Consider the following 12,698-nt stretch of genomic DNA (forward strand, 5'->3'; position numbering starts at 1 on the left):
AACCCTGCACGGTGCTATCTAGAATCTAAAAGGGTTCTTTGGTCGTCCCCATAGGAGAATCCTTTGGAACCAACAAGGGTTCTCCAATGGGGACAGCCGAATAACCCCTTTGGAAGCCTTTTTTCTAAGAGTGTGGTGTGTGTTTGTGTGTGTGTGTGTGTGTCTGTGCATGTGTGTGTGCTCAGTCAGCCCCAGTGTGTTCAGTCAGTCCCAGTGTGTTCAGTCAGCCCCAGTGTGTTCAGTCAGCCCCAGTGTGTTCAGTCGGTCCCAGTGTGTTCAGTTGGTCCCAGTGTGTTCAGTCAGTCCCAGTGTTTTCAGTCGGTCCCAGTGTGTTCATTCAGCCCCAGTGTGTTCAGTCGGCCCCAGTGTGTTCAGTCGGTCCCAGTGTGTTCAGTCAGTCCCAGTGTGTTCAGTCAGTCCCAGGATGTTCAGTCAGTCCCATCTCAATGATATCCTCCATTTACTGTTGGATGGGCTGTACTGTATCATATAGTTTTACATGTCTGTACATGCATATATATAAACCCTCAGACAAACACACACATGCATCCTGTCTCATAAAACATAATGATAGAGCAGTGATAAACACTGATTACACACACACCTCATACACCCGGCTGCCGTACCGGGCTGTGCCTGGAGGGGGTGACTGCTTTGTTTCTGCTGCTCCTTTTGAATGATCATCATAGGACATCAGCAGGAGCAGGTGAGGAATGGCACAGTGTGTATATGGGTGCGCACGTGACTCCATTCTAAAGTGGTGCACCAGTTACCACCATGAAGACGCTGTATAATTTGTTTTCCTGTGAACTTGAGGCAGAACACAAACTTGGGAAACACCTCACCACCATACCTTCCCATTCCTCCATTCCCCAAGGATGGAGTTACACTTTTTACACTCCTGTCTAAAGCTGAGAGCGACCCTGCCGCTCCCTACATCAGCCCTCATCCTCCTCAACCCTTCACCCCTCATCCTCCTCAACCCTTCATCCCTCATCCTCCTCAACCCTTCACCCCTCATCTTCCTCAACCCTTCACCCCTCATCCTCCTCAACCCTTCACCCCTCATCCTCCTCAACCCTTCACCCCTCATCTTCCTCAACCCTTCACCCCTCATCCTCCTCAACCCTTCACCCCTCATCCTCCTCAACCCTTCACCCCTCATCCTCCTCAACCCTTCACCCCTCATCTTCCTCAACCCTTCACCCCTCATCCTCCTCAACCCTTCACCCCTCATCCTCCTCAACCCTTCACCCCTCATCTTCCTCAACCCTTCACCCCTCATCCTCCTCAACCCTTCACCCCTCATCCTCCTCAACCCTTCACCCCTCATCCTCCTCAACCCTTCACCCCTCATCTTCCTCAACCCTTCACCCCTCATCCTCCTCAACCCTTCACCCCTCATCCTCCTCAACCCTTCACCCCTCATCCTCCTCAACCCTTCACCCCTCATCCTCCTCAACCCTTCATCCCTCATCCTCCTCAACCCTTCATCCCTCATCCTCCTCAACCCTTCACCCCTCATCCTCCTCAACCCTTCATCCCTCATCCTCCTCAACCCTTCACCCCTCATCCTCCTCAACCCTTCACCCCTCATCTTCCTCAACCCTTCACCCCTCATCCTCCTCAACCCTTCACCCCTCATCCTCCTCAACCCTTCACCCCTCATCCTCCTCAACCCTTCATCCCTCATCCTCCTTACCCTTCATCCTCCTCACCCCTTCATCCCTCATCCTCCTCAACCCTTTATCCCTCATCCTCTTCACCCTTCATCCCTCATCCTCCTCAACCCTTCACCCTTCATCCTCCTCAACCTCCTCACCCATCATCCTCGTCTACCTCCTCACCCATCATCCTCCTCTACCTCCTCACCCATCATCCTCCTCAACCTCCTCACCCATCATCCTCCTCTACCTCCTCACCCATCATCCTCCTCCATCTCCTCACCCCCCCAACTCAACTCTCCTTGCCTCCCAGGTGTCCATCTCTTTATTCAGGGTGTTGGACTGTGGTTATCAGCCCTCTGCAGCCTGCTAGTCCCAGGGAAGGATGGGAGAAGAGTGTAGTTGAGAGACGGAGGGAAGGAGGGAGAAAGAGAGGGAGGGAGATGTCAGGGCTCTCAGGGACTGTCAATGGAGAAAGCAAGAGATATGGAGAGAGAGAGAGAGAGAGAGAGAGAGAGAGAGAAGGAAGTGTTTAGCCTGTCAGAGACAGGGAGGGAAGACTGTTAAAGCCAGGCACAGGTATCAAATGAGCCTCAGTGTAACGACAATCTGTCAAACCTGCAGGATTCTTATCAAATTGGAATTATTGATGGCATGATTCTGCTCTGTTCTAAAGACAGCTCACCCAGAGACACACACGTGATAGAAACCTTTCATTCTATCTTTCCAAAAGCAGACTGTGCCAGAGAGTGTACCAAGATAGATAAAAGTAATTCCCTTTTGAGACAAAGGCAGGGTGGGGTGAGAGAGAGGAAGGAAGGAATTGAAGAGATAAAGAGAGATGTTGGTATTTGTGCACGGTGCTCTGAGGAGGTGTAATCATAGATCAAAGGAAGCCTGGTAGTGGGGAGACGATGTGGGCACGGCTGGGGATGGTCATGTGACTGGCTTACCTGCAGACAAGCCTGACCCCTGAGAAGGACCCCTGCAGGGAAACCCCTTAGGTATGGACAAACAGGACACGGTTTTAAAACACACCACTGGGCTTCAGATGGAAGGAAACCTCATCCCATCAATAACTAATGGTCAGCTCACAATACAGGAGCGAGCCAGTCTACTGAGGGACAGCTGGAGGAAGAGACATTTTCACAGGAAAAGAAATCATTTCAGTTCCGCGTGCCTGTGATATTTCTGCATTGTTCCTCCTCCGTTCTCAATCCGTATTGAATTACTCAATCATAGCAGAAATGTTCTGGCTGTAAGAGAGCTGGTATTCGGCCGACGCTTCAGGAGATTACACAAAATCATTTCATTTTTAATCACAGCTCACGGCTGGAGGGGTGTGCATGTTGTTCAGTAGGTGTAGGCGCTATACAAGCGTGTTTGTGTGTGCTCTGTGAATACTTGAGAGTGAGCTTGAGTGTTGTGTGTGTGTCTGTTGTGTTGTGTATGTGCAATTGGAATATCCCCTTGTTCCCACAGCTAGTCCCAATGTCCCCCTCTCCCCCTGAGGACAGAGAGGTTTCTCAGCAGGTTATTTTTAATCTAGAAACAAGGGGGAGGCATTAAGCCAGACCTGTATGATACTGACCACAGACATGGAGGAACGGGAGGGAGGGTGGGAGGGAGCGAGGGAGGGGGAAAGAACAGGGTCTATTTGGCACAGAACTCTGTTTTTCACTGTCTAATGTCCCTCTCAGTAGTGACGTATCATCAACCCCCCGTTACATTGAAGCAGTGGGTATAGCTAGAGCTACTTGATTTATACATGACACAGTTCTACTGCCTCAACCAGTGTGTATATCTGTATTAAAATGTCTCTGGGTCTACTGTTGAAGTGTGTGTGTCCTTAGCATGTTGTTACATGTCTGTCTTCACAGAGGTCCTGATGAACACTAAGACAGAAACGTCAGATCTCAGATGGACCGTCTACTCCCATGACAACCCTCAGGTGTGTATACTGACCCCCAAATGGTTCCTCTCATTATCTTCTACTTTCTTTCTGGGAGATTCTCAATTGGGAAAAAGTCTGTCCTCTTCTCAGCTCCTCTGATCCTCCTGGACCCGGAAACCAAGGTCGAGTGTCAATTCGTTAGTAGGTGAACGGAGGGCTATGCTCCCCCTCCTCGATTACCTACTTCTGCAGAGGATTCACAAGAGCAACACGAGTTGAGATTTCATTTCAATTGAAAAGTTCCAATATAATAAAGACATTTCACTTCATATTAGGTCTATATACAGTATTGTAATGATGTGCAAATAGTTAAAGTACAAAAGGGAAAATAAATAAGCATGAATATAGATTGGATTTACAATGGTGTTTGTTCTTCACTGGTTGCCCTTTTCTTGTGGCAACAGGTCACAAATCTTGCTGCTAGATATGGGAGTTTATTTGTTTTCGAATTCTTTGTGGTTCTGTGTAGTCTGAGGAAAATACTGTTGAAGTCGGAAGTTTACATACACCTTAGCCAAATACATTTAAAATCAGTTTTTCACAATTCCTGACATTTAATGATAGTATAAATTCCCTGTCTTAGGTCAGTTAGGATCACCTATTTATTTTAACAATGTGAAATGTCAGAATAATAGAGAGAAAGATTTATTTAATCTTTTATTTCTTTCATCACATTCCCAGTGGGTCAGAAGTCTACATACACTCAATTAGTATTTGGTAGCATTGCCTTTAAATTGTTTAACTTGGGTCAAACGTTTCGGATAGCCTGCCACAAGATTCCCACAATAAGTTGGGTGAATTCTGGCCCATTCCTCCTGACAGAGCAGGTGTAACTGAGTCAGGTTTGTAGGCCTCCTTGCTCGCACACACTTCTTCAGTTCTGCCCACACATTTTCTATAGGATTGAGGTCAGGGATTTGTGATGGCCACTCCAATACCTTGACTTTGTTGTCCTTAAGCCATTTTGCCACAACTTTGGAAGTATGCTTGGGGTCATTGTCCCTTTGAAAGAACCATTTGCGACCAAGCTTTAACTTCCTGACTGATGTCTTGAGATGTTGCTTCAATATATCCACCTAATTTTCCTACCTCGTGATGCCATCTATTATGTGAAGTGCACCAGTCCCTCCTGCAGCAAAGCACCCCCACAACATGATGCTACCACCCCCATGCTTCACGGTTGGGATGGTGTTCTTCGGCAAGCCTCCCCCTTTTTCCTCCAAACATAACGATGGTCATTATGGCCAAACAGTCCTATTTTCATTTCATTTAATTTTCACACCAGAGGACATTTCTCCAAAAAGTACGATCTTTGTCCCCATGTCCAGTTGCAAAACGTAGTCTGGCTTTTTTCTGGCGGTTTTGGAGCAGTGGCTTCTTCCTTGCTGAGCGGCCTTTCAGGTTATGTCGATATAGGACTCCTTTTACTGTGGATATAGATACTTTTGTACCTGTTTCCTCCAGCATCTTCATAAGGTCCTTTTCTTTTGTTTTGGGGTTAATTTGCACTTTTCACGCCTCCTATCTGAGTGGTATGATGACTGCATGGTCCCATGGTGTTTATACTTGCGTACTATTGTGTGTACAGATGAACGTGGTACCTTCAGGTGGAAATTGCTCCCAAGGATGAACCAGACTTGTGGAGGTCTACAATTTTTTTTCTGAGGTCTTGGCTGATGTCTTTTGATTTACCCATGATGTCAGTACATCCACAGGTACACCTCCAATTAGGGTCGACCGATTATGATTTTTCAATACCGATACCGATTATTGGTGGACCAAAAAAGCAGATTAAAAAAGCTGAAAATTCCGATTAATTGGCCGATTTTTATACATATATATTTGTGAAAATGACAATGACAACAATACTGAATGAACAATGAACTTAACATAATACATCAATAAATCTATTTAGTCTCAAATAAATAATGAAACATGTTCAATTTGGTTTAAATAATGCATAAACAAAATGTTGCAGAAGAAAGTAAAAGAGCAATATGTGCCATGTAAAAAAGCTAACGTTTAAGTTCCTTGCTCAGAACATATGAAAGCTGGTGGTTCCTTTTAACATGAGTCTTCAATATTCCCAGATAAGAAGTTTTAGGTTGTAGTTATTATAGGATTTATAGGACTATTTCTCTCTATACCGTTTGTATTTCATATACAGTGCCTTGCGAAAGTATTCGGCCCCCTTGAACTTTGCGACCTTTTGCCAAATTTTTTTGTGAAGAATCAACAACAAGTGGGACACAATCATGAAGTGGAACAACATTTATTGGATATTTCAAACTTTTTTAACAAATCAAAAACTGAAAAATTGGGCGTGCAAAATTATTCAGCCCCCTTAAGTTAATACTTTGTAGCTCCACCTTTTGCTGCGATTACAGCTGTAAGTCGCTTGGGGTATGTCTCTATCAGTTTTGCACATCGAGAGACTGAAGTTTTTTCCCATTCCTCCTTGCAAAACAGCTCGAGCTCAGTGAGGTTGGATGGAGAGCATTTGTGAACAGCAGTTTTCAGTTCTTTCCACAGATTCTCGATTGGATTCAGGTCTGGACTTTGACTTGGCCATTCTAACGCCTGGATATGTTTATTTTTGAACCATTCCATTGTAGATTTTGCTTTATGTTTTGGATCATTGTCTTGTTGGAAGACAAATCTCCGTCCCAGTCTCAGGTCTTTTGCAGACTCTTACAGGTTTTCTTCCAGAATGGTCCTGTATTTGGCTCCATCCATCTTCCCATCAATTTTAACCATCTTCCCTGTCCCTGCTGAAGAAAAGCAGGCCCAAACCATGATGCTGCCACCACAATGTTTGACAGTGGGGATGGTGTGTTCAGCTGTGTTGCTTTTACGCCAAACATAACGTTTTGCATTGTTGCCAAAAAGTTCAATTTTGGTTTCATCTGACCAGAGCACCTTCTTCCACATGTTTGGTGTGTCTCCCAGGTGGCTTGTGGCAAACTTTAAACAACACTTTTTATGGATATCTTTAAGAAATGGCTTTCTTCTTGCCACTCTTCCATAAAGGCCAGATTTGTGCAATATACGACTGATTGTTGTCCTATGGACAGAGTCTCCCACCTCAGCTGTAGATCTCTGCAGTTCATCCAGAGTGATCATGGGCCTCTTGGCTGCATCTCTGATCAGTCTTCTCCTTGTATGAGCTGAAAGTTTAGAGGGACGGCCAGGTCTTGGTAGATTTGCAGTGGTCTGATACTCCTTCCATTTCAATATTATCGCTTGCACAGTGCTCCTTGGGATGTTTAAAGCTTGGGAAATCTTTTTGTATCCAAATCCGGCTTTAAACTTCTTCACAACAGTATCTCGGACCTGCCTGGTGTGTTCCTTGTTCTTCATGATGCTCTCTGCGCTTTTAACGGACCTCTGAGACTATCACAGTGCAGGTGCATTTATACGGAGACTTGATTACACACAGGTGGATTGTATTTATCATCATTAGTCATTTAGGTCAACATTGGATCATTCAGAGATCCTCACTGAACTTCTGGAGAGGGTTTGCTGCACTGAAAGTAAAGGGGCTGAATAATTTTGCACGCCCAATTTTTCAGTTTTTGATTTGTTAAAAAAGTTTGAAATATCCAATAAATGTCGTTCCACTTCATGATTGTGTCCCACTTGTTGTTGATTCTTCACAAAAAAATACAGTTTTATATCTTTATGTTTGAAGCCTGAAATGTGGCAAAAGCCAGCCTTTGACAATTGGATGTTATAATAGGTACTTTAGTATTGCCAGCCTAATCTCGGGAGTTGATAGGCTTGAAGTCATAAACAGCGCAATGAAGAGCTGCTGGCAAACGCAGTAACGTGCTGTTTGAATGAATGCTTTCGAACCTGCTGCTGCCTACCACCGCTCAGTCAGACTGCTCTATCAAATTTCAAATCATAGACTTAATTATAACATAATAACACACAGAAATACGAGCCTTTGGTCATTAATATGGTCAAATCCGGAAACTATCATTTTGAAAACAAAGTGTTTATTCTTTCAGTGAAATACGTAACTGTTCCGTATTTTATCTAACGGGTGGCATCCATAAGTCTAAATATTACTGTTACATTGCACAACCTTCAATGTTATGTCATAATTACGTAACATTCTGGCAAATTAGTTCGCAATGAGCCAGGCGGCCCAAACTGTTGCATGTACCCTGACTCTGCGTGCAATGAATGCAAAAGAAGTGACATCAATTCCCTAGTTAATATTGCCTTCTAACCTGAATTTCTTTTAACTAAACATGCAGGTTTAAAATATATACTTCTGTGTATTGATTTTAAGAAAGGCATTGATGTTTATGGTTAGGTACAGTCGTGCAACGATTGTGTTTGTTTCGCAAATGCGCTTTTGTTAAATCATCCCCCGTTTGGCAAAGTTGGCTGTCTTTGTTAGGAAGAAATACTCTTAACACAGTTCGCAACGAGCCAGGCGGCCCAAACTGCTGCATATACCCTGACTCTGATGCAAGAGAAGTGACACAATTTCCCTAGTTCAAAGAAATTCATGTTAGCAGGCAATATTAGCTAAATATGCAGGTTTAAAAATATATACTTGTGTATTGATTTTAAAGAAAGGCATTGATGTTTATGGTTAGGTACACATTGGTGCAACGACAGTCCTTTTTTTCGCGAATGCTCTTGTTAAATCACCTGTTTGGCGAAGTAGGCTGTGATTCAATGATAAATTAACAGGCATCGCATCAATTATATGTAACGCAGGACAAGCTAGATAAACTAGTAATATAATCAACCATGTGTAGTTAATTAGTGATTATGTTAAGATTGATTGTTTTTTATAAGGTAAGTTTAATGCTAGCTAGCAACTTACCTTGGCTCCTTGCTGCACTCGCAAAACAGGTAGTCAGCCTGCCACGCAGTCTCCTCGTGGAGTGCAATGTAATCGGCCATGATCGGTGTCCAAAAACGACAATTACCGATTGTTATGAAAACTTGAAATCGGCCCTAATTAATCGACCATTCCGATTAATCGGTTGACCTCGACCTTCCAATTGACTCAAATGATGTCAATTAGCCTATCAGAAGCTTCTAAAGCCATGACATCATTTTCTAGAATTTTCCAAGCTGTTTAAAGGCACAGTCAATTTTTTGTATGTAAACTTCTGACCCACTGGAATTGTGATACAGTGAATTATAAGTGAAATAATCTATCTGTAAACAATTGTTGGAAAAATTACTTGTGTCATGCACAAAGTAGATGTCCTAACCGACTTGCCAAAACTATAGTTTGTTAACAAGACATTTGTGGAGTGATTGAAAAACAAGTTTTAATGACTCCAACCTAAGTTTATGTAAACTTCCGACTTCAACTGTATGTGTCTCTAATCTGGTCATACATTTGGTGGAGGTTAAAGGTGCAGTTCAGTTTCCATCTCATTTGGTGGGCAGTGTGCACATAGCCTGTCTTCTCTTGAGAGCCACTCTCTCTCTGTAGACCATGGGTCCATCCAATCCTGGGTCCATCCTCCTACCTTTGAACTCTCTTTATACCCTGCATACCTACTATATAATGATGTGTCATTCATGGTCATTCATGGTATCTCTTCTCCTCACTTTCCGCCCTTTGTCTCAGTGGGAGGAGGTGAGTGGTCTGGACGAGGAGAACAATAGCGTGAGGACCTATCAGATCTGCCAGATGGATGGCGCCTCCAGCCATTGGCTGCGCAGCGGGCTGATCCAGCGTCGGGGAGCGTCCCAGGTGTACGTGGAGCTGCGCTTCACCATGATCGAGTGTTCATCCAGAGTCACACACCACCGCAGCTGCAAGGAGACCTTCAACCTCTTCTACTACCAGGCCGACTCTGACGAGGCTACACCCACTCACCCATCCTGGATGGAGAACCCCTATATTAAGGTACACAGCTACTGTACACACACACACACATCAACAGTCAATGACAAAACCCTCCTCGATGGGGAGAACAGCTGTACACATGCTGACATACACACCTACACTGAACACACACGGACCCACTGGAATGGGAGCTCTTCAAGTAGACTTTTGGGATGTTGAATTCTATGTAGAGATATTACTTCCTGTGTTTGTGTTGACCGCCTGCCTCTCCCTCCTGTCATCCTGTAGGTGGACACAGTGGCTGCAGACTTCCTGCTGAGGAAGGGCGGGGAGCGTAAGTTCAATGTGAAGACGCTGCGGCTGGGGCCTCTGTCTAAGAGGGGCTTCTACCTGGCCTTCCAGGCCCAGGGAGCCTGCATGGCCCTGCTGTCTGCCAGGGTGTTCTTCAAGAAGTGTCCCGCCCTAGCCAGCTCCCTGTCCTCCTTCCCTGAGACTGTGCCCCGTACCCTGGTGCAGGAGGCCCAGGGGGTGTGTGTGGACAACGCTGCCCAGCAGGGGCCCCGGCCACGGCCACCTAAACTCTTTTGTGGAGAGGACGGCCAATGGGTGGGCCAGCCCACTACCTCCTGTGGCTGTCTGCCCGGGTACGAGCCAGCCGACGGACACACCCGTTGCTCAGGTAAGGGGGGTTTGAAGACAAGAGAGGATAATATGCTGTCTCATCTGTTTAGATGGGAAGCTATTCTCTCTGTCCTTTTACTCACTCACTCACTCCCTCTCTCTCTCTCTTTCTCACGCTCTCTCACACTCACTCACTCATTCTCACCCTCTCTCTCTCTCTCTCTCTCTCGCTCACTCTCTCACTCTCCCCCTCTCTCTCTCTCTCACACTCTCTCACACTCACTCACTCATTCTCACCCCTCTCTCTCTCTCTCTCTCTCTCTCTCTCTCTCTCTCTCTCACGCTCTCTCACACTCACTCACTCTCCCTCTCTCTCTCATGCTCTCTCACACTCACTCACTCATTCTCACCCTCTCTCTCTCTCTCTCTCTCTCACGCTCTCTCACACTCACTCACTCTCCCTCTCTCTCTCTCTCTCATACTCTCTCACACTCACTCACTCATTCTCACGCTCTCTCTCTCTCTCTCTCTCTCTCTCACGCTCTCTCACACTCACTCACTCATTCTCACCCTCTCTCTCTCTCTCTCACGCTCTCTCACACTCACTCACTCTCCCTCTCTCTCTCTCTCTCATGCTCTCTCACACTCACTCACTCATTCTCACCCTCTCTCTCTCTCTCTCTCTCTCTCTCACGCTCTCTCACACTCACTCACTCTCCCTCTCTCTCTCTCTCTCATACTCTCTCACACTCACTCACTCATTCTCACGCTCTCTCACACTCACTCACTCTCCCTCTCTCTCTCTCTCTCATGCTCTCTCACACTCACTCACTCATTCTCACCCTCTCTCTCTCTCTCTCTCTCTCACGCTCTCTCACACTCACTCACTCTCCCTCTCTCTCTCTCTCTCATACTCTCTCACACTCACTCACTCATTCTCACGCTCTCTCACACTCAATCAAATAAAAAAGACAGCAATACTAACAATGACATTCATTGTACTGTTGAATGGGATGGCCAATTTAGAGGACAAAACAAAACTTAACTCACACATACACAAAATAAAACAAAATCCTAAAATCCTCTCTCTCTCTCTCTCACACACACGCACTCTCACACTCACTCACTCATTCTCACCCCTCTCTCTCTCTCTCACTCTCTCACGCTCTCTCACACTTACTCACTCTCCCTCTCTCTCTCTCTCTCTATCTCTCTCTCTCTCTCTCTCATGCTCTCTCACACTCACTCACTCACTCTCACCCCCCCCCCTCTCTCTCTCTCTCTCATGCTCTCTCACACTCACTCACTCATTCTCACCCCTCTCTCTCTCTCTCTCTTACTCATACAGAGAGAGCTGAGGCTTAAACAATGAAACAATGGAGGCGGTGGGTGGAGATGGAGGGCAGGCGAGCGGGGGACAGAAGAGAAGAGGCTTACATAAGCAGTATTATACCAGTGAGAGTGATGGGGCTGGGCCTGGAATATTGAGGGGACTGAGGGAGGTCAGGGGGCGCAGGGCAGAGGTCAGAGGTGAGGGAAGTGTCACAGGGCTAGGTGGCTTAGGGTGGCGTTTAGGACATTGTAGGACTGTTTGTCAGTCAGACCCAGTGAATCAGTCATTAATGGAGGGAGGAGAAGAGAAGAGAAGAGGGAGGAGAAGAGAGGAGGGAGGAGAAGAGAGGAGAAGAGAGGAGGCAGGAGAAGAGAGGAGAAGAGAGGAGGGAGGAGAAGAGCAGAGGGAGGAGAAGAGAAGAGGGAGGAGAAGAGAAGAGGGAGGAGAAGAGAAGAGGGAGGAAAAGAGAAGAGGGAGGAGGGAGAAGAGTAGAGGGGGGAGAAGAGAAGAGGGAGGAGGGAGAAGAGTAGAGGGGGGAGAAGAGTAGAGGGAGGAAAAGAGAAGAGGGAGGAGGGAGAAGAGTAGAGGGGGGAGAAGAGTAGAGGGAGGAAAAGAGAAGAGGGAGGAGGGAGAAGAGTAGAGGGGGGAGAAGAGAAGAGGGAGGAGGGAGAAGAGTAGAGGGGGGAGAAGAGAAGAGAGGATGGAGGAAAAGAAAGGAGGGAGAGTGAAGGTAAAGCATCTTCCGTTACCGGTACATCAAAGCCAACCTGACAACAGAGAGAGAAGCAGGGGGGGTTTTCCCCTTGGGCACTACAACTCCCATAATGAGATGAATTATCCATGTACAGCCACACACACACACACAGGTGGAGAGGGACAGATGGACAGAAATGCAGATACAATGAACAATTCCATGGTGTTCTATCTTCCCCTCCTCCATGTCAGTGGTTAGATGTGGGATGATGCTGCTCTGACAGGTCCCTCTCAGCAGGTTGCTACTGGAACACAACAGCAGATGACTGAAAATGGAAGATAAGAGCACGATAAGGCAATACATCTCTGCCATTCTAACACACTCACACACACACACACACACACACACACACACACACACACACACACACACACACACACACACACACACACACACACACACACACACACACACACACACACACACACACACACACACAATGCCACAGGCAGTGGGTTGCCTCTGTCTAGCTAATTAAAATTATGTGAACTTTCAATAAATGTAAATTTTTTCCCGAAATCCCGGTTGGAAAATTCCCAGAT

The 12,698-nt window shown here is 46.0% G+C and overlaps 1 protein-coding gene across 1 annotated transcript in view; it reads left to right on the forward strand.

Moving 5' to 3' along the window:
* ephb4a (eph receptor B4a) overlaps nucleotides 1-12,698 on the forward strand; it is a 50,060-nt gene that overhangs the window by 15,787 nt on the left and 21,575 nt on the right. Inside the window, exons 2-4 of the mRNA XM_036968062.1 lie at nucleotides 3,545-3,615; nucleotides 9,227-9,508; nucleotides 9,737-10,127. Of these exons, the coding sequence (XP_036823957.1) occupies nucleotides 3,545-3,615; nucleotides 9,227-9,508; nucleotides 9,737-10,127 (744 nt within the window). The remainder of the gene's footprint in view (nucleotides 1-3,544; nucleotides 3,616-9,226; nucleotides 9,509-9,736; nucleotides 10,128-12,698) is intronic.

The sequence above is a fragment of the Oncorhynchus mykiss genome, chromosome Y (assembly GCF_013265735.2).
Source record: "Oncorhynchus mykiss isolate Arlee chromosome Y, USDA_OmykA_1.1, whole genome shotgun sequence".
Taxonomy (NCBI): domain Eukaryota; kingdom Metazoa; phylum Chordata; class Actinopteri; order Salmoniformes; family Salmonidae; genus Oncorhynchus; species Oncorhynchus mykiss.